Source organism: Notamacropus eugenii, chromosome 3 (assembly GCF_028372415.1).
Source record: "Notamacropus eugenii isolate mMacEug1 chromosome 3, mMacEug1.pri_v2, whole genome shotgun sequence".
Classification (NCBI taxonomy): Eukaryota; Metazoa; Chordata; class Mammalia; order Diprotodontia; family Macropodidae; genus Notamacropus; species Notamacropus eugenii.
The window spans coordinates 248184501-248206642 of record NC_092874.1 but is presented as its reverse complement, the minus strand read 5'-3'; the positions used below and the strand labels follow the sequence as shown (position 1 = coordinate 248206642).

The 22142-nt window shown below is 39.4% G+C and overlaps 1 protein-coding gene across 2 annotated transcripts in view; it reads left to right on the top strand.

Annotated features, from left to right (window-relative positions):
- The window catches only part of PTPRB (protein tyrosine phosphatase receptor type B), a 155695-nt gene that overhangs the window by 112182 nt on the left and 21371 nt on the right, over positions 1–22142 (top strand). For both annotated transcript variants that reach the window (XM_072655372.1, XM_072655373.1), the window contains 5 exons: positions 3244–3522; positions 4536–4685; positions 8581–8824; positions 15667–15773; positions 18475–18574. In XM_072655372.1, coding sequence (XP_072511473.1) covers positions 3244–3522; positions 4536–4685; positions 8581–8824; positions 15667–15773; positions 18475–18574 — 880 coding nt within the window. The remainder of the gene's footprint in view (positions 1–3243; positions 3523–4535; positions 4686–8580; positions 8825–15666; positions 15774–18474; positions 18575–22142) is intronic.

Here is a 22142-nt window from a genome sequence, read left to right as displayed (position 1 = left end):
ATAAGAAAGAGGCCACTCAATTTAGGGAAAAGAGGGTTGTCAGTTCAAATTCCAGTGCCATCATTTACTATCTGCTTGCCCCTGGGCAACATTGCTTAACCTCTCTGGGTTTTAGTTTCCTCATCTATAAAATGAAGAAGTTGGCATCAGTAACCACCAAGGTTCCTTTCAGTTCTAAATATAATGTTTCACTTAGTAGGGAACTTCCTGATGCTGGGAGGATAGAGAAAGAGAGAGACAGAGAGACAGAGATAGACAGAGACAGAGACACACAGACAGAGAGAGAAACAGAGAGAGAGAAAGACAGAGACAGACAGAGAGAGAGAGACAGAGACAGAGAGAGAATAAGAGAATCAGCCCCTAGAAAAAGTAAGTAGTCTTATATAATGTGTCTTCTGGGAAACTAAAAACTCACCTAATCACAGTGCCTTAAAGTTCAACCACTACTATTATTACTTATGGCCTTTTTAGCATCATCTGTTCATTCATGTCAATGGGGAAAATGGAGACACAGTAATGAAAGTCCTTTTATTTGCTTCCTACTCTGTGTCCTTGAGGTCAGTGACTGTGTCTTGTATCTCTACTGTATCCCCAGACTATATTGCATGAGAGATTGATTGTCTGGTTAGTTGAGAAGTTTAGAATGGGGTCTGGGAATCATTAGGGGCAGGGAGGAGTGTTTTTCATAGAAACAAAGCTTCTGCTCTTTTGGCTTAGACATTTTCAAGACCTTTGATCCATGAAGTATATTGTAAAGTAATTTGTACAGTCTGTCAATAGTTAGTGGACTGGTAACTGGAAGGTCTTCAGATCTGATGGAGAATGACTTTTAATGCTGCCTGGGGTTGAAGGACATGGCCAAAAGGCAGGGAGAAGAAGCTAAAAGAGAGTATTTTCCAACAGTGGTTTCGAATTCAAATAGAAATGGAGGCTATACTGTGTAGCGGACTGCATCCCTACACGGCTCGGTGATGTGGTGAAGAAGAAAGACACGGGAGGAGGGAGAAGAAAGACCAACTCCACTTTATTGATCTGAGGGTCTGGGTATTTATAGACAGAAACTGTAAGCCCACGTGACACTCTGCTTGTCTCCGTCCTAGTGATTAAATCAGTCAGGGTGATTAAATCAGTCTAGGGACATCTATTTTACATATCCCTTGTTTTCTGTAATTCTCTTGTTGGTCTCACAAAGACAGCAACATCTGGGGGGCATGGAGAGCCATTCTGGATGATAATGAGCAGTCTCAAAGAACAGTTTCCCCGAAGGTCTATCCTGATCTTGTCAACCGCCCTCCACCCTGGCCCTCAACAAAACTGTACATAAGGATTACTGTAGGCTGGGCAACATACTGACATAGAAACCTATGTATTAATGTTATCTACATTCTATTATATTTTTAATTCTTTCTGTTAAATATTTTCCATTTACATTTTAGTCTGGTTTCAGTGGCACTTCAGAGTATTACCGGCTGCACACTTTCCCCAGGCAGTGTGTTTGACACCTCTGTGTTTTATAGAATCAGTCCCAGACCCAGTGTTTTTTTTTAATCAGTCACCTGGATACTGGAACAAAAAACATTCTCTTTTCGAATGGTATTGTTTGCAGGGGATGCTAATCTCCTTTGAGATTGTTCTAATAGATGCAGGATGACTGAACATGTATGGTGATAGGGAGAGAAGAAAAGGATTATAAGATCATAGGTCTAGGGTTAGAAGGGACCAAAAAGGCTATTGAACCCAACCCTCTCATTTTACATATGAGGAAACTGAGAAACAGGGAGGTTAAAGTGACTTATCCAGGCTAGCACTGACAGGAAGTTCCTAAGGCAGGATTTAAACTTAGATGATTCTAACTCTAAATCCAGAGCACTATCTACTGCGCCACCCTGACTGGGTGCCGGTAGGGTAGCTAGGTGGCACAGTGGAAAGAGTGTTATGCTTGGAATCAGGAAGACTCATCTTCACTTCAAATTCCACCTCAGACACTTTAGCTGTGTAACCCTGGGCAAATCATCTAACCCTATTTGTCTCAGTTTTCTTGTCTATACAAATGAACTGTAGAAGGAAATGGCATACCACTCTAATATCTTTGCCAAGAAAACCTTGAATGGGGTCATGAAGAATTGGACGGGATTAAACAACAACAGCGACATTGCCAGTGGCACTCATCCGCTGCCTGCGCAGGTTGATTATTCAATTCAACAATCCAGGAACTGTACATCAATAAGGAAGTACAAAATGTCATTTCCAGGGGGTCTAAAGACTGAGGGAGTCAGGAAGGCTTGCTGCTCGGAGGCAGTTGCAATTGAAGTGACTCTTGAGTGGAGCCTAACATTTCAAGAGACGAAAGCAAAAAGATCGAGATAGGATGTCATGTATGGAGAACAAATAAGCCAGTTTGCCTGGAACGGAGGGTGTGTGAGAGCAATTCACTTGTAACCAGTGAACTGTGTCATGATAGGCTTTAAATGTCAATAGAAGAGTTTGTGTTTTATCTTTGAGTCAAGTCAGCAAATATTTTATATTAAATTTCCACTACGTACCAGGCAGCATGGGAATCACTGAGGAGTCTTTAGCAGGAGCAAAGACATGGTCATACCTGACTTTAGGATTATGAGCATCCTTTCTCTCTTCCTAGACCCTGACATATAAACATATTCATATTCATGGGCAGGTGCACGCCCATCCAAAACGAACACTAGCAGTCTTATACACATAGGAGCAGCAGACCACAAATTTTGAAATGGAAGGAACCCTTAAAACCCATCAGATTTAGACCCCTCCTTCTATAGATGAGGAAACTGAGCCAAAAATAGACTTTTTCTGGGTCCCACAGCTAATGAATATTTGAGGTGGGATTTGAACCCAGTTTCCTGACTTCAAGTTCAATATACTGCCCATTCAATTCACCAAGCTACCTCTCACACGCTACTGGAACACTAACATTCACACTGGACCTCTCTTCACTGCTCACCTACCTGACCACAGCTGAGAAAATTAAGCCTGATTGGTAGAAAGTAGCAGAAAATACCTGTACCCTATAGGCAGACATAGTGACATCAACCCTAGCAGTCATAGAAGTCACAGCAATTTAGAACTTCATGACCTGAATGTTGAAGTATAGGAGAGGCAGCTATTATTTGGATGACAAGGTCAGACTTACTTTTGCCCAGATGAACTGAAAGGACAACAGGAAGCACCCACTGCCAAGTTCTGAATCTATTCTATTCCTCCCCACTCCAGGGCCAGACAAGATCCAAAACCTACATTGCCGTCCACAGAATTCCACAGCCATTGCGTGTTCCTGGATCCCTCCTGATTCTGACTTTGATGGCTACAGCATTGAATGCAGGAAAGTGGACACGGAGGAGGTGGAATTCTCCCGAAGGCTGGACAAAGATAAATCCGTGCTCAGTATCATGACCCTCGTCCCCCACAAGCAGTACCGTGTGTCCATCAAGGTGCAGTCTGAGGGCATGACCAGTGAGGTCGTGGAAGAGACCACAATCACTATGATCGATCGTAAGTGCTCATCTCCACACCCCCATCCTGTCCCCCAAAATCAAAGGGGAGAACTTTGCTGGTGTCTGTTAGTTTTGCAATTAATTGTTGTTCCTTGTTCTCAGAGGATCAAAATGACATTACAATGTTGGGGTCAAGGTACAGTGTATCTGACTGTGGTATAATGAGAGGAAAAGGTACAGGGAACAAGAATTTATTAAGTACCTGCTATGTGACAAGCACACAGTGCTTGGGGCAAATAAGGGGACACAGTAGATAGAGTACTGAACCTGGATTCAGGAAGACCAGTTCGAATCTGGTCTCAGATGCTTACTAGCTGTGTGATCCTGAGCAAGTCACCTAACCTTATTTGCCTCAGTTTCCTCATCTATGAAATGAGCTGGAGAAGGAAATGGCAAACCATCCAGGATCTCTACCAAGAAAGCCCCAAATGGGGACATAAAGAGTCAGACGTGACTGAAACAACTAAACAGTAACAGCAGGAATCACAGCATCAAAAGCTTACCCTCCCATTATACTACTGAGGAAACCGGGGCCCTCAGAGACAAAGGGACTTGTCTAAGGTCATACAAGTCTGCAGTGTATGGACCTTCCCAAAAATCTGATTTATTGTCTCTTTGGGGAAAATGAAGCAAACATCCTAAACAAAAGTATAAAAGTTTCTCTCTGTAGGGCATGCTGCATATAAACGAGGTAAGCAATCTTAATAGACCTGTGTGAGGTGGTGCTTTGTTCAAAAAATCCCTTTAATGGATGTGATAAGAGCTACAGGGTATCATTCAATGAAGAACTCCAAGGAAACCTGCTAAGGATTTTCCTCTTTCATGACCTTTAATGCATCACTGGAATGTTTCTTCCCGTGACCCATTTTTCTCCTAGAGAGGGTAGATGTTTGGTGATTGCAAACAACCTAAAAACCAAAACAATTTGGGCTTAGTTGGATTGACAGGGATGCTGATTTCAGAGGCTGCTGCATGGTGTCCTCACGCCCTCTATTCCTCATCCTCTTCCAGGACCTCCTCCGCCACCTCCACATATTCGTGTGAATAAAAAGGATGTGCTAATTAGCAAGTCTTCCATCAACTTTACTTTCAACTGCAGCTGGTTCAGCGATACCAATGGGGCTGTGAAATACTTTACAGTAGTGGTGAGAGAGGCTGATGGTAAGTTTCAGGAATTAACAATACTGTAATTCACTGAAATGCTTTCTCAGGGAAACCATGGACTCTCTTCCGATAATTTTTAAATGAAAAAGAAGAGTTTTGTTTTTGTGTTTTTTGGTTTTTTTAGGGGCAGGGTACTTAGCTACAACTCTTTTAGGGACAAGTCTTGGACTTAAGGAACACTCAAGGTTGCTCCCAGCTCCAAGATTCTATATTTTTTCAATTTTAATACTAAGATGGCATTGCTTACAGATTTGTCCAGTTCATTCAGAAATGGGGTAGAATCCTATTGCCATGAAGGGTAGTATAATAGCAAAGCTATTTCCATATCACAGTGGATCACTAGAAATAATGTGCTTTGTTGTAGCGGTTAAAACAAAACCTTATGAATAATCCGAGGCCAAAAAAAAGTTTCCATGATCCTTTGTTCATTTAAAGTCCATCTTGGTAATGGATGTGTTTTAGAGGAGGAGCACTAAATTCTTCAACCCTCTTTGCTCAGGAGAGAGAGAGAGAGAGAAAGAAACAGAGAGAGAGACAGAGACAGAGAGAGAAACAGACAGAGAGAGACAGAGAGACAAAGAGAGAGAGAGGGAGGGAGGGAGAGAGAGAAACTACCAGAGTACTATAGAGAATCTACTTAATCTCTGACTAGTTCCTAGAGATTCAATTTCTGAAAACATAATACCTAGTTAAATACTTTAAGATCCTCTCTATTCATTGGTAGATGAGTTATGAGTTTGCTGTGGCTAAAATAATAATAATTAAAATCATCACTTAATGAAGATGAACCCCCTTTTATGGCTGAGTTCTGACTTGGCTTCGAATCCTTTAGAGACTCAGCTCTAACCCCTCCTCTAGGAGCCCCTTCCCCTCCCTATCCCTCAGTACTAGCGCCCATTCACTTTTAGATAACCTCCTGTTTACACTGCGTATGCACAACTTTTTGTACATTGTCTCCATCATTAGAAAATGAGTTCCTTGAGGGCAGAGCCCCTGTTTTTAATTTTTCCCTGTATCCTTATTGCTTAGGACATAATCAACACTTAATAAATGCTTGTTGATTGACTGACTCATCCTTGAAGGACAAAAGCTCTCCATTGCTGGTTTCCAAAGCCTACCAGAGCTCGTCTTCCACTATCTTTGAGAGCCCCCACAGCATAATAAAAAAATCAATCAGACAATAAGCATTTATTAAGTATCTACTATGTACCATCCTATACTGGGCTAATCACTAGAACCTGGGCTAAACGTCAGGATAAGACTTTAGTAAGAGAGCAGCATACTAATTAAAACAAGATTCCACTCCCACAACGACAACAGGCATAGGCAACCTGGACTTCCTTTGTACAGAATTAAGCAAACCATCCATTAAATAAGTTCCTTTTTTTTTTACTTTATACAAGTCCATTCATGAAGTTGTCCCTGATCCCTGCTCTTTCTACATACTCACTTCAGTCAAGTTGTTTTTCAAAGGGGGAAAGTTCTATCAAATATCAAGTTTTCCTTTTATCCCGAGGCTATTCTAACTCTATGTAAGCATTCTTGATGGCTTTGGCCAGTGCTAGGGAAGAAAACCAGCACCTCTGTAGAGAGGCATCTTATTACAGTAGAAAGAACATTGGATCTGGTCAGAGGACAAGAGCCCAAATCTGCCTCTGCTGCTTAATTCATATTTAACGTTGGGCAAGTCATGTAGCTTCTCTGGGCCTCAGTCTTCTCATCTGTAAAATGAAGAGTTTGAACTAAATGGCCTCCAAGTTCCAAGATAAATACAGTGTAAAAGGAGATTATCTCGAAGGGGGTGGGCACTAGTATTGAGTGAGAGGGAGGGGGAAGGGGCTTCTGTATTAGGGATTTGAGCTGAGTCTCTAAGGGATTGGAAATCAGAGTCAGAACTCAATCATAGAAGGAGGTTCATCTCCATTAGTGATGATTTTAATTGTTATTATTTTTTTAGCCACAGCAACTCATAAAAATCATCTACCAACAAACAGAGGGTTTACAACATATGTCTAAGGAGGGAGTACTCACATGGATATCCTCTAAGTTCTAAATCTATGACCCTAGGATTCTGGAAGATAATTTTTAGACTCATTAGGAACCAAACTCCTTAATGCAGAAGAATCTTTTATTGTTAAGCTAAATAATTGCAGATGGAGACCGTACTTAGCAGAGGTACTATAATATTAGTCAGACCCTAATATTATTGATATACTCATTAAATTCCTGAGTTCTTGACAGAACAGAAGCTTGAAAAAAAGTCCACAGTCAGCACAGCCCTTCCAACACTGCCCTCCTTAAGGACTGGCTTTTAATTCCCATAGTCAGCTCTGAGTTATCTGTGTCAATGGAGAAGGGCAATGGTCCAAATAATCCAAAGCTTCAGACAAACTCAAAGCTATTTGTATAACCTAATATATGTTTGCATTCTGTGGGACAAATTCCATTTTAACTAATGTATAATAAAACTATTTTCCAAGCACCTGTTAATAGCACATATTTTGATGTAACAAAATTATAGAATTGTCTAGTAGGATCATTTGGATCTCCCACCTTCCCCCATCAACTGTAAACAGTATCTGACCTGCATAATATATGTGTGTGTATGCATCCATATGTATGCAGATTTATCCTCCTAATTATAATATCACAGAGAGGCAATGTGGCCTAGCAGATGGAGAACTGGCCTCAAAGTCAGGGAACCTGGGTTCGGATTTCACACATAAAGACCTTAGGCATGTCATTTAAATCTATCAATCAGTACTCCAAGTAGCTCTCTGAGACCATTCCTTGCAGAGACTGAATTGGTAGAGGGAGTTAGTTCATCTGGAAGTTACTTAAAGCAATGAACTCACAGGACCTATCCCTATTCATAAATATAATGCCTTTATTAATTTTCTATTGCTTAAGCTAACAACAAAATAAGTTTGCATTGACAAAACACTCAGGATTGGGATTATTGAAGAGATTGTTTTGAGATGGGCATTGGGTGATGGGAAGACATAGGGCAAGAATTTAAATTTTCTGTAGTGTGCAATTGAGAGTTGATCATGTAAAGTCTGGGTGTTACTTGAACAGGGGGGAGTGGTGAGGTGTAGTATGGAGGAAAGATATTAGATAGGGATGAAGCTTTGGTAACAGCTATGAGCCTTCCCAGTTCCTTGCTGTAAAACACTGAATGTCTTCCTTGCCATAAGGTTTTCCATAATAGCTGGCAGGAGCCATTGGCATACCAGTAACTCTCAGCCTTTTAGAGTTGATGCTCTATCAGTATTATTTTAAGTTCAATAATCTCTCATCCCACTTCTAGAACTACAGTTGGCATTTATTTTATATTTGAGGAAAACTGAATTAAAATAAACTTGAGAAGAATTTCGTAGAACTCTTGTTGGTAGCTGGGGCTATCAAGCTCCAGGCAAAGTCCTAGGGTGGCTGGAACAAGCTGAACTTTGCTACAGGGTGTGGAAATATAGACCATACTTCCTGAACTTAAGCTGGTAGAAACAATGGAATGTACCAACTAGTTACTTAAAATAGGAAGCTACTATTGGTGGCTCACTTCCTTCATATAACCACACCCCAGGTGAGCTAGCCTAGTTCCATCTTCTAGAAGGCAACTTCCATAGCCCTAGGGCCTCCGCTGACAGTCATATGTCTTCCAAGACTTTAGCTCTCTTCCATTTCATTTTATGCTGCTTGCCCAGCATGTGAGGGCTGTCAATGATGACTCTGCCTCTGGGTTACTGGGCGGAGGGGCAGAAAGAAAGGAAGGTGGAGGTTAGACCAATCATTTGAAGTTACTCACCTGTGCAAGGAACTGTCCCTTCAGAGACGTCTCCAAACCATGTTCTGTTTTCTCAGTACAAAACCTGTGTGCATTTCCCACTTCCAGGCAGCGATGAGCTGAAGCCAGAGCAACATCACCCTCTGCCTTCCTATTTTGAATACCGCCACAATGCCTCCATCCGCGTCTATCAGACCAACTATTTTGCAAGCAAATGTGCAGAAAGTCCTGAGATCAACTCAAAGAGTTTTAACATTAAACTTGGAGCTGAGATGGAAAGTTTAGGTGGTAAATGTGATTCAAATCAGCAAAAATTCTGTGATGGTCCCCTGAAGCCCCGCACTGCCTACAGGTGAGATGGATTGCTGTGATTTTGCTTAGGAGACATATATCCTGAGTATTATTTTACTGGGTGCTTTGATGGCTGGGTAACTGACAGGCTAAAGTGGTTGCAGATAAATAATCTGCCAAAGGGCTCTCTGAATTTTAAAGCCTGGCCCCTGCCTTGTCTCTTAAGTTCCTTCAGCATTGTAGGAATGGTACGACTCATTCTATGAAACATCAAGCACTATGGTTAGACTCTTCCTTCAAATCCAGTTAGCTGTGGTACAGTAGCTGCAGAGTTGGACTGGGAGTCTAGGACACTCCTAACTCTAGGTCTCCTAGGAAACCGAGTTTCAAATCCCGGCTCTGACCTCTTATTACCTGTGTGACTTTGGGCATGATATTAAACCTCTCTGAGCCTCAGATTTATCACCTATAAAAATGAAGGGAATCTACAAGATGATCTATCAAGATTCTTTTTGGGCATCTAGAACTCCGGGCCCGGAAGTCAGGAAGACTTGAGTTCAAATCCAGCCTCAGACACTTACCAGCTTGTGACCCTGGGCAAGTCACTTCACCCTGTTTGCCTCAGTTTTCTTATCTCTAAAATTAGCTGGTAAAGGAAATGGCAAATCACTCCAGTGCCTTTGCCAAGACAACCCCAGCAATCACTTAACCTTGTTTGCCTCAGTTTCCTCATCTGTAGAATGAGCTAGAAAAAGAAATGTCAAACCATTCCATTATCTTTGTCAAGAAAACCTCAAATGGGGTCACAAAGAGTCAGACATGACTGAACACTAACAACAAAAAGTTCTTTCCAAGTTTAGAACTGTGATCTTATGATCCTTCATACTTTAATGGAAAAATTCATTCTGCTCCTTTCTGCTTCTGATTGCACACACACAAAAAAAAATGAGTTTGTGGATTTTTAAAAATGAAAATAAGCCTAATTTGATTTTGAGTTCACCGATGAGTTCCAGTGCAATTTATTTTCCACTTAAAATCAAGGCAGATTCAAAGTTAGATCTGTTTACTTCAGTAGCAAAGAGGTATGGTACACTTAGAGTTAGGAGAACTGGTTTTGAGTCCTTCTATATTTCCTTAGGTCAAATCACTTAATCTCTCTCAGCCTCAGTCAAATCAGTAAATATTTAATAAGCACCTACTAGGTGCCAGACATTATGCTGAGCACCAGGGATACAAAGAAAGTATAAAGACACTCCCTGCCCTCAAAGACCTTACAATCTAATAGAGGGTTCACAATCTAATGAGTTCCCTAACTGTTAAAAAGAAAAAAGGGAGGGAGAGAAGAGTAGAGGAGGGATGAAAATATTTGGATTACCTACTTTCATTCATGGTTGCACAGAAAAGGCTTTGTAAAGCTTAAAACATTGTAGAAAAGTCAGTTATTAGCAGTATTATTATTCCAGAAAGACTAGCATGCCTTCTGTTCCAGTTCAGTAGCCATGAAGTAGCTCACAAATGCAACATGGCTCCGTGGTAGCAGAGGAGCATCCACACTAAACTTATTTGTTTCTGCCATCCTAGGCTAAAAAATCTATGGGGCCTTATTTGCACTGAGACCAATCCCGGTTGGACAGCCAATGGCTATTTGTTTCCTTCTCAGACTGAGCTGCCTTCACCCCAAATCTCATCCAGAAAACAATAATGGCTCGCACTGGTATGGCACTTAGCCCTTTCCTCGTAGCAGCTCTGGGAGTAAAAATCGATCATTGTCCCCATTTTACAGATGAGGAACTGGAAAGTCAGAGAGGTTAATCACTTGCCCACAGTCACACAGCTTAAATAAGTTGCAGAACCAAAACTGAGACTTGGGAAAGTCTTCCTTAGGGAGTTTATTCAGGACACCAGGGAGCCATCCCCCAGATCTCTTAAAAAATATTGTTATTTTCTTGTTTTAAAACCAACCATATTTCCTCAGTATAGACTTCCTTCTCTTATCATTCTCTGTCTCCTATAACAAAGAATTTAAAGGGGAGGGGGAGGCAATTGAGTAAAGCTAACAAATCAGCAATGTCTGACATTGTGTGTAGCCTTCACCAACCATGGACTCCCACCTCTGCAAACAAGGAAAGGAGGCAAATTCTCATCTCTCTTTTTTGAAGCCAAGTTTGGTCATTACAATTTTGCAGCATTCAAGTTCACTTGTTTTGTGGTGGTTGCTCTCATCCTCACTGTGTATGTTGTTTCCTGGTTCCTCTACTTTGCATCAGTTCCTTCAAGTCATCCCTTATTTCCACATATTTATCCCATCCATTATTTCTTATGGCTCAGTCATGTTCCATGTTCTTGTACCATAATTGGCTTAGGCTGTTCCCCATTCAATGGAACCATCTACTGTGTTTCCAATTCTTTGCTACCATCAAAAATGTACTGCTATGAGTATTTTGGTGTGTGTGAAGCCTTTCTTTTTATCATTGGCCTCCTTGGAGTTTACCATTCAAAGAGGGAAAATCTCTCTGGCCCACAGGTCTCTTAGCATTATGGAGATGTGGGTGTAAGTGCATCTGTTATCCTCACTTTGTGACTGGGCCAACTCCTTTCCCATCACTCTTCTCTTTGATTTTATTTTCTACTGTCACCTCTTGAACAATACATCTGTCCATTGTCCTTTGGGTGATATAAAATTTTCATTCCTCAGGAGTCATAGTAACCCATGATTCATAGCAATAGCACTGACAGAAGAAAACCTATATTTTGCTTTATTTATTTATGTTAAATGGGGTTTTGTTTAAAGGGTTTTTTAAAGTACTACTGTTTCCCAAATGAAATCCAGCCTGTTCTCTCCCTTCTATTCAATTCTAACAGCAAAGCTGAACGTATATATGTATTTTATAACAATACAATAATTTACATGTTTACACAAATATCTTATCCATTTTTATATGACAGCTTTTCTGTAACTACTGAATTTATATTGCATGCATGTGGGCACACATACACATATACATAAATACATACACAAGCAGTTTTTAAATTGTTTGCCTAATGACTCCTGTCTGTTTGTTTCAAATATAAGAATCATCCAATCAGTTCCTTGATGAAGCTGTGCTTTAGACCTTGGTCTGGTCACATTCTATAAGACTGCCCCATTTGAGAGTTAGGGAGTAATAATCTAGTTCACATCTCTGAAGCATTTTCAGATTTACAAATCACTTTTCCCACAACAGACCTGCAGAGGTAGGTTAGTACATATGTTATTATCCCCCTTGTACAGATGAAAAAACTGAGATTCAGAAAAGACAAGAGACTTGCCCATAGGGACCTTGATGCGAGGTCTTCTGACTCCAACTCACTTCCCCAAAATCTACACTGTATCTGCAAAAAAACCCAAAAAAGCCTTGCATATAACAGATGCTCAATAAATGTCTGCTGAATGAGTAAATGAATGGAAATAACATAATTAAGGATATGCCCCACCCCTTCCCTATGTTACCTTAAAAGTTCTAACTATTATTGGGATTTTTTTTAATGGTTTCTTCTACACACACACACACACACACACACACACACACACACACACACACACACACACACACACACACCATCCTAACCAGTTAGCTAAATCGATATAGATTGCTGAGGGGAATGGATAACTTAATTGATTTCCTAATGGCTTACATTAAATCTAGTGTTATTTCTTCAGGATGGAACAACGCTAAGACCATTTCTGGGGTTCTCTATCCACAGACTGTAAATCAGATGATCTTAGAGCTGAAAGGGACTTGAGTGATCATTTCAACCAACCTCCTACCTAATTCAAGAATTTCTATCCCAGTTCACAAATAGACTCCATGACAGCATGTCCATGTAGATATTTTTCATCTGAATAAGCCTCAGTGTCTAATACAGTACCTTGCTGCTGCTATTTTTAGGAATTCAAATTAAATTAAATTAAATGTTAAGATAGGAATTTATCCTGTATATAGCTTGCTTCATATATATTTGTTTGCATGTTGTCTCACCTATTGGATTATAAACTCCTTGGGGGAAGAGATTATCATTTGCCACTCTTTATGTCCCTAACACTCAGCAGAATGTCTGGCATATAGGAGGTGCTTAATAAATGTTTACTAATTGATTGATGGCTATAGTAAGTAGTTAATAAAAATATTGTTGTATTTATGAGGCAACCCATTCCATAGCTGTTTGGTTGTAGGGTGGTTAGAAAGCGATTTCTTATGATGAGCCAAATTCTGCCACCCTGTAACTTCCACATGGGTTCTTCTGTAAGGGGCAACAGACGACTTTTGTCCAAATCATCATATATTTGAAGACAGCCATCAGGACCCTCCTTCCTTCCTTAGCCAAGCTAAGAGGAAATAGTGGCATTGGAAAAGGCATTGGATAGAAAATCTGCTTTTGCCAGTTATAAGCCATATGATTTCAGCAAGTCACATTTTAAGTTCCCCATTGACAGAAAGATCAAGATGAATGATATGGTCTAACTCATAAGATTGTTTTGCAATTATCAATAGGATAGAAAGTGCTAGACCTGGGGTCAGGACATCTAGGCTTGAATCCCCTCTCAGAGATGAATTGTGTGGACATGGACAAGTTATTTTAACTGCTCAGAGATTCCATTTCCTTTTCTGAAAAATGAGACAAATAATACTTATAGGATGGTTATAGAATAATACTCATAGGATGGTTTTGAGCAAGGTTCTTTGCATATGTTAAAGTATCACTAGGAGTTATTGTTATTTGTAAATCTTGAAGTGTTAGACAAATATGAGTTTCCAACAGCCATATTTCCTTCAACCATTCCCCTCTGTCACATGGTTTCCAGATCCCACACTATCCTGGCCCAACCTCCTCTGAGTACTCTCTAATTTGCCAATATTCTTCTTAAAATGAGGTTCCCAGAAATGAACATATTACTCAGTTGTGGTCTACCCAGTCCAGAGTAAAGAGATTATGACTTCCTGTGGTTTGGTTACCAAGCTTCTTTTAAACCAGCTTTTTTTTAGCAGCTGTATCACATTTTGGCTTCACTAAAAAACCACCAGATTTTTTTCCCTTTTTTGGTGTCTTTTTTTTTTTAATTGAACTGCTTCCAAGTCAGTTTTCTAGTCATGTACTTCCAAATGACTGTTGAAATTTCCACTTCGATTTTCCTCTGTCACCCCTAACTCAACTCTGCCCTGGTGAGATTACATCTGTTCAGTGCTAGTGTGACACATTTTAGGAAGGACATTGTCACAAGATGGAAAGTGCCCAGGAGAGGGTGACCAAGATGATGAAGGATGTTGAAACTGTACCAAAAAATCAGTTGAAAGAAGAAGGGATGGAAAAGAGAAAATGTAGGGGAGGATATAATAGCTACCTTAAGTATTGAAAGGTGTATGATGTGGAAGAAAGATTAGATTTATTTCATTTGTCCCCAGGGGCCAACCAGAGGAACAATGACTGGAAGTTGGGGCAAGTCAAATTTAGGCTGATTGTAAGGAAATACTTCCTATTATTTAGAGGAATCATGAGAGAAACCAGGACTGCTTCAGGAGGCACTGAGTCCTCCCTCACATCTGGCAAAGTCTAAATGATGATAAAAATGATATTTTTTCTTCCACATTTGGCTATAAGCTTAAGAACAGGGACTATCTTTTGTCTTCCTTTATATCACCAACTCTCACTCTTAATAGTAGGCACTTAGTAAATGTTTATTGACCGACTGACTTGTTGAGACACCATATAGAGGGATTTTTTGTCAAGTATATGTTGGATGAGGTGGCCTTTAAAGTCCCATCCAACTCTGAAATTCTGAGATTGTGTCTTAAATCAAAGTCATTATCTTTTCCCCATCTGACTCTACACATCTCGATTTCTATTAATAGTACCATTATTCCCCTTGTCAATTAGTCATCCTTGACTCATACCTCCTCTTCTCCCATGTCCAGTCAGTCTCTAAGTCCTTCTGATCCTTCTTCTGTAAGCTTTCTCCCATCTTCTCCATCCCCACTACTACTATCCTCCTCTTGACCCTTACTACTCCCCATGTGGACTATTAGTGTAGGACCTTAAATGAAATCCTTACTTCCATTCCCTCCACTTCTAATATGCTGCTCTATCAATCTTCCTAAAATGGCAATTTGCACAAATCCTAAAAATCTTTAATATCTCCCCATTATCTTAAGGATAAAATGTGACCTCCTTAGTACAAGGATCCAAGGCTGTCCGCAATCTATCATATATGCATTTTTCTGTCCTCTCTCAACATTATAAACCCTCTGCTCCAGTTACACTGATTTATTCATTGTCCAGCCTCTATACTAGTGCCTAGCACATAGTAGGTATTAATAAATACTTATTGATTGATTGATGCTACTCCTACATACCTGGACTGCCTTTCTCCTTTCTCTTTGTATGGGCTTTAACAATTTTGTGATCATGTGCTACCTTCCCAAATAAAGGATAAGCCCCTCAAGAGCAGAGGCTCTTTCGTTTCATCACTTATCACAATGCCCTATATACAACAGGCAATCAGATGTCTGCTGCTCCTGCTGATGGTGATGAAGGAAATAAGGAGCTTTTAAAACGCATAACATGCAAACAAATGAGCAGAAAGTGATTAATGAATTACATGCTATATTTCCATCTAAAGTTTTTCAACAATTTTCCCTGTGTTCAGTCTCAAACATATCATTAGTAGTGATCTATTGGTTCCCCATTACCAGCTTTGATGGATCCAGAGAAGATTCTGACTAGAAGGTTGGATACCAGTTGATGTTATGAATCTAGATTATCTCATCAAGTATGGAGGGATTCCTAGCTATGTCACTGGAGGGGAGTAGGTCGCATACCAGTTAAATCACAGATATTTCCAAGTATCAAACCAACTTCTCTTTTCAGAATCAGCATTCGAGCCTTCACTCAGTTATTTGATGAGAACCTAAAGGAATTTACGGAGCCGCTCTTCTCAGATACATTTTTCTCTTTGCCCATCACTACCGAATCAGGTGAGATTAACTTTCTCTCAACCTTTCCATAAAAATATCATCTACTAACCCTAAGTGCTCAGTAAGGATATCTAGTGAATTCATTTATTTAGGGAATTCCTTAGCCATTTAATTTTTAATCTCAAAAAACACAATGCTATCTGAAACATGGGCAAAATTAAAAGAGCTTAGGATGGTCTGCACATAAAGGCTAAAGGTAAACATTAGTATTCATCAGTTTAGAAAAATGAGGGCTCTGAAAGCATATGATAAAAGTATATGAAAGAGATGTGAGAAGACTGACCCTCTATAGTAATTTACCAAACCCTAGGAGGCTAGTTAGTACTGGGAATAAACCCTTTGAAGTGTTGAAGGAGAGATTATAACAGGAAGAGCTTTCTTAAAGAGTAGGAAATAAATATAACTTCAAGAAAGCTTCAGAAAAGTTTCATAAAGGATATTTTTGAAGTGGTTTAATAAGGGAAACTTTGGAATATCTGGGGCAATTCCCTAATCTCTAGGGGGAAAATGATATATTTTTTGAAAACAACATTCCCTGGTACCATGGTCAGAGACAATGATGGATTAGATGGGTCTGGTCTGATCAAGGGGCATTTCTTGTATTCCTTTATCCACTTTTGCATTTGGACCCACCTTTAAATACAGCCACACAGAGTTAGAAAGGAGCTCAAGAAGGCTTTTATTCAGTTCTGTACATCCAGAATGAACTACACAGATGATCATCTGAGTCTTCATCTTAAATCAGTAGAGGAGATCATTACAATTCTCTGACATCAGTCCCGCATTACTAATTCAGGAAGTCCTTTCCAGTATCTAACCTGGTTCTCCCTTGTTACAATTAAAAGTTGTTTCCTTCTGTTTATAATTCTTAGAAAATGACTCAGCATCACAGGCCCTAGTGGCTATTTATGCCAAATTCAGAGATAATCACCTTACTATTCAATTCTACATGGGGATTAGAATGAAGCTAAGAGGATTTGGCCATGTTTGCTAGAATTTAAGGTTAAGTAGGGACTTTGTAAATACATTTTTCCTATTTGGAACATTTTTATTTGATAAAATAATACATGTGGCCTGGGAAATGAAGATAGTGGAAATCACGTGTATGTAAAGAACCTTGGCTTTGGCACTGGCTATATAGCCTGGAGTCTCGGTTTCCTTATCTGTAAAATGGGACGATTATTATTTTCCCTGCCAATTTAACAGAGAGGTTGAAGGGAACATGATTTTGTATGTAAACTAAATCTAAAAGCACCAAAGAAATGTTAGTTTTATTATGAAGTTTGAAAAGACAAACATCATTTAATAAAAACAAGTCAAAGGCTTAAAATACCCACTGAAAATATTATTCACAAATCATTATTCAAAAGTTATCATTCACAAAGGTGTTCTTAATACTTGTTTATACTGGAAGGAAAGAGTCCTGTCCCAATTTATTAGGTTTACAAAAGCTTTATTTCTGTGTATCACTTCAATTGTGGATTATGACTTAATTGCTTTGTTGTGTTTACAAACTACACATTTTAACACAAAATACTTCAACGACCAACAATTTCATCAGTGTGTTTGTTCCTTCCTCCTGTACTGATCCCAATTCCTCTACAACTTTGTCAGAGGGTCTTTGAGAGTTGGTATGGCTGAAAAATTCTAAAACCTGTGGCTAACCTAGCAATCAGCCACTCCCTACTTAGCTTGATGAGTACTTGGACAACAGGAGGTGGGAGGGGAATAAACATTCACATTGCACCTACTATGTGCCAGATACTGTGCTAAGTGCTCCTACAGATATTTTCTCATTGATCTTCATAACAAACTTGAGGGGTAGATATTGTTATTATCCCCATTTTACAGCTGAGGAAACTAATGAAACAGGTAAAATGGCTTGCTTGAGGGTCACACAATTAGGAAGTATCTGAGGTCACATTTGAACTCAGGTCTTCCTAACTCCAGATCCAACACTCTATTCACTTCACCACCTAGGTGCCCCTAACAGGTGTGCAGTCCATTACCAGGTCCATAACTGAAGTCTTTCTGCCTTGCTTGGAACCCTCCAGAATTTGCATTCCACTGGAGGAGTCTTTGAGAACCCAAGTGATGCCTGTGGTAAAACACCAAAATAAGTCTATATGGAAACGACAGACTGCATAGGCTACACTGAATGCTGGCATTTATCCCTAAGAACTCTGAGTTCAAGCACACACTGCTTCTAAACTTAAAAATCTGTAGCCAGCCTCAAAAGCAAAAATGACCCATCTGTTGATTACCATAACATCTCTAGCTAGAATAAGTCCTTTCCATCTGTTTATTTAGATGCAGAGAGTCAGTGTGGTGTAGTTGGTAGAGTGTTGGCATTGGGGTCAGAAAATCATATTCACATCTTGCCTTTGATATTTACCAGCAGGATTACTGTGGGCAAATGATAACCTCTCAGTGTCTTAAGCAGCTTTCCAGGATATATGTCACTCAGCCACAGACTGTGATCTGTGTTGGTAGAGGGAGTTTCTGTCTTGGGAAATGCTTATGCTATGAAGTCATAGACCTTCCCAATACTCACAGATTTAAGCCATAGGTACAGGTACATTTTCTAATCTATCTCAAATGCAAAATATCCTCCAGAGAGAGGGATTGAATTTCTCCCTACTATTTTCCTTGAAGTAATTCCCACACTGGGCTTTGTTTTGTTTCATTTGGATTCTCGCAGAGCCTTTGTTTGGAGTTATTGAAGGAGTGAGTGCTGGCTTGTTCCTCATCGGCATGTTGGTGGCAGTCATTGCCTTATTTATCTGTAGACAGAAAGTGAGGTAGGTACAGAATCTCTTTTCCGGGCTCTGTCTTACAAACATTGAAATTCAATTTTAAATGAGTTTCCACTTGACAAAAAAAGATTCTTTTAAAATTTCAACTGGTTTAAGCCCTCTTTGTGCCTCAATAAATGGAACAAAGTACAACCTCTTTATCTTGGCATTCAAAGTCCTTCATAACCTGGTTCCATTTCTATCTGACCCCATTCCTCCTCACGTACTCATGAAACCTTATTATATTTTATTGCATGCATCCCATATCTTTCCATATCTCTTTGTGTATTATGTGAGTATGTGTATATGTGTGTATTACATACTCATATATAACATATATGCATATATAATATATTATATATAATATATACATATATTTTGTATATGATATATACATATATAAAATATATACTTATATACTATATGCATATATGATATATGTGTAGATATGTATGTATCCATTCATACATGTAAAAATATATTTGCATAAGTATATATAGTTTGTAAATGTATAATATTTTCATATTATATGGAGAAGTAAAAGGGATGGAGAAAGAGGGAAAGGAAAGGGGAGAGGAAGAAAGAGAGAGAGAGAGAGAAAGAACAAGAAATCTTAAGCTTTAATACCTTTCAACTATACTCAGATTTTTGGAACATTGTGTGCATGTATATATGTATATGTATATATGTGTGTGTGTATGTGTGTGTATTTATTGTATATGTATTTCTTGGTCACAGCATACCCTCAGCCTGAAAATGATCTCTTTTTTTTCTCCTCTCCCCCACCCAACATTTCTGCCTCTTGACATCTCTCCTGTCATTCAATATCATCTCTTTGATGCACACTCCCAACCCATTCCCCAGCTTAATCTGATATCATAGCATTTTATATTCTTCTTACATATTTTCTGTATTCTTTTTTGATCATCTCAACTTATCATATCTCTCCTGATAGACTGTAAGTTTCTCAAGGATAAAGACGTTTTGTTCATCTTTCTGTCCTACTCAGTGCCTAGCAGTGAGCATTTCACCTACTAGTAGGAGCTTCATTAATGTTTGTTGGATGAAAAAAAGGAAAAGGAAAATGGAGTTTAATTTCCCATAATCCTTTTGTTTTCTAATGCTGAAAATCTCAACTCCTATTCATATCTTTAATACAAGGAAAGTGGAATCCCCATGTTTCAACTTCTTTTCTGCATTATTTTAACTGTACTCTCCTTAATAAACAGTATAGTCCAACTGAAGTAGACCACACTCTAATTTCATCCTTCCATGCTTTTCTCCACGCAGTACAGGCTTTTCCATATACCTTGAATATACTGTTTCCTCATTTCTGCCTGATGAAACACCCATCTTCCTTTGAGGCCAAATTCAGGTACTACCATCTAGAAAAAACTTGTCCTGATCCATCCCCTCACTAAATGCTTTCTCGCCCATCTCTGATTTGTTATAAACTTTTGTCTGGTATGTCCTTTGCCCTTATCCCATTCTGCTTTGTATCATGCTTGCTTGGGCACAGGTTTCATCTTTCCATTGGGTGAGGACTTTGTCCTTTAAACTCCTAGGACCCAGCACAATGCCTTGCATAGAATAGACCTTTTATAAATGTTGGGTGAATGACATTGAATTGTTGAGTCTTATTTAGTCCGGAATAAGCCTTTGGGGTCAGGAACTAAAAGTTCTCATTTGATTCAATTTCTTGAGGTCATTTCCAGCTCTATGATCTATGATTCTAGGAACTGTTTGCACAGAGCTTGACATTTTCTATTCTCATTGACTTAACTAAATTGTAATTATGTTTTAAAACCACAGTTGGTCTTTGCTATTTTGTGGCTCATTTGTAATTTAACTTTTGGGAGTAAGGGGAGATGAAGTCACCATTAAATACCAAATGTTTATGGTGCCAAGAATGCCAGAAATGCCATTAAACTGGGTATTTCTCATTTTTTATATTTTCTTTCTTATTTCTTCCTTATATATGGAGGCACAGTAGATAGAGTACTGAACCTAGAGTCACCATGACCTGACCATAGTCATTCACTAGCTCCGTGACCCTGGACAAGTCCCTTAATCTCTGTTTGCCTCAGTTTTCCCATTTGGGGATGATGAAAATACCTATCTCCTAGGGTTTTTATAAGGATCAAATGAGATAGTGTTTATAAAGTGTTTGGAAATCTCAAAGCATAGTGCCTGGCCCACAGTAATAAATTTTTCACTCTTCTTTCCTGTTGCCATGCTTTGTTCTCTATGGATTGCTTTTTTAAAGGAAAGTTTCTTGAGGGAGTGGGAAGTGATTATAACCCAAATCTGGAAGCGATAAACCCTCCACTATAGCACAGATTGATTTAAGAAATGGCATATACTTCTCTGTTTTTTCCTTTCCATCTGTAAAAGAGATCAAGGCAGTGTATATTTTGGCAAATGTGTAGATGAAAACCCAAGACTCAAGTCAAGCATCCATGTTAATCCATTTTTACTACGCCTATCTCTCTGCCTCCACTCTTTCTCTCTCCACTCTATCTTCTTCATCCTGCTGCCAGACCCAGCTGGTCATTTCTCTTCTTTGTTCAAAAACAGAGCAACAAGATACTTCCCAACTGTTTTGGTGGGATCTGCTGCAAATTTAGGCTCTCTAATCTAAACTGGGCACCTTCTGCATTAAGGCAGTCCTTCTCTTCCTCCCTATTGAGCCCCTATCCTTCTCCCTACTATGTGCCAAGTACTGTGCTAAGCACTTTACAAATATTTCATTTGATCCTCACAACAACCCTGTGAGATACAGTGTGGTTGGGGGGGGGGGGAGGAGGGCAGGGAACAGGGTACTACTGTTGGGGGATTCAGAAGACAGCGAGAGAGAACAAGAAGTCTTAAGCTTTAATAGCTTAAAACTGCACGAAGATTTTTGAAACATGGTGTGTCACATACGCATATATGTATACACACACATATACATTTATACAGTGTGCCAAAAATCTCAGTGCAGTTTTAAGCTATTCAAGCTATTAAAGCTTAAGACTTCTTCTCTCTCATCCTCATCTTCCTCCTTCCTCTCTCTTTCTCGCCTCTGTCTCTGTCTCTTTGTCTTTCTCTCTGTCTCTGTCTCTCTGTATCTGTCTTTCTCTCTGTCTCTCTGTCTCTGTCTCTGTCTCTCTCTCTCTTCTGAAACCCCCAACAATAGTCCCCTGTTTCCCCTCAAACTCTATCTCACAGGGTTGTTGTAAAGATCAAATGAGATCTTTGTAAAGTCCTTAGCACAGTACCTGATATACAGCAGGTGCTTCATAAATGCTTATTCCTCTCCCGCTTCTGAACTTCCCTATTACCAAAGAGGGAATCACTCTTCTGACAACCAGGTTAGAAACCTCAGTGTCATTAACTCTTTATTCTCATCATCCCACATATACAATCAGTTGCCAAATCTTATTGCTTTGATCTCCACAGTATCTACCCTGTCATCCCCACTGGGATAAGCACCTCCCTAGTTCATTCACTTATCACTTATCTCCTGGAATTTTCTAGTAATCTATTTGAGCAGGCACATGACTCAGTGGATGGAGTGTTAGACCAGGAGTCA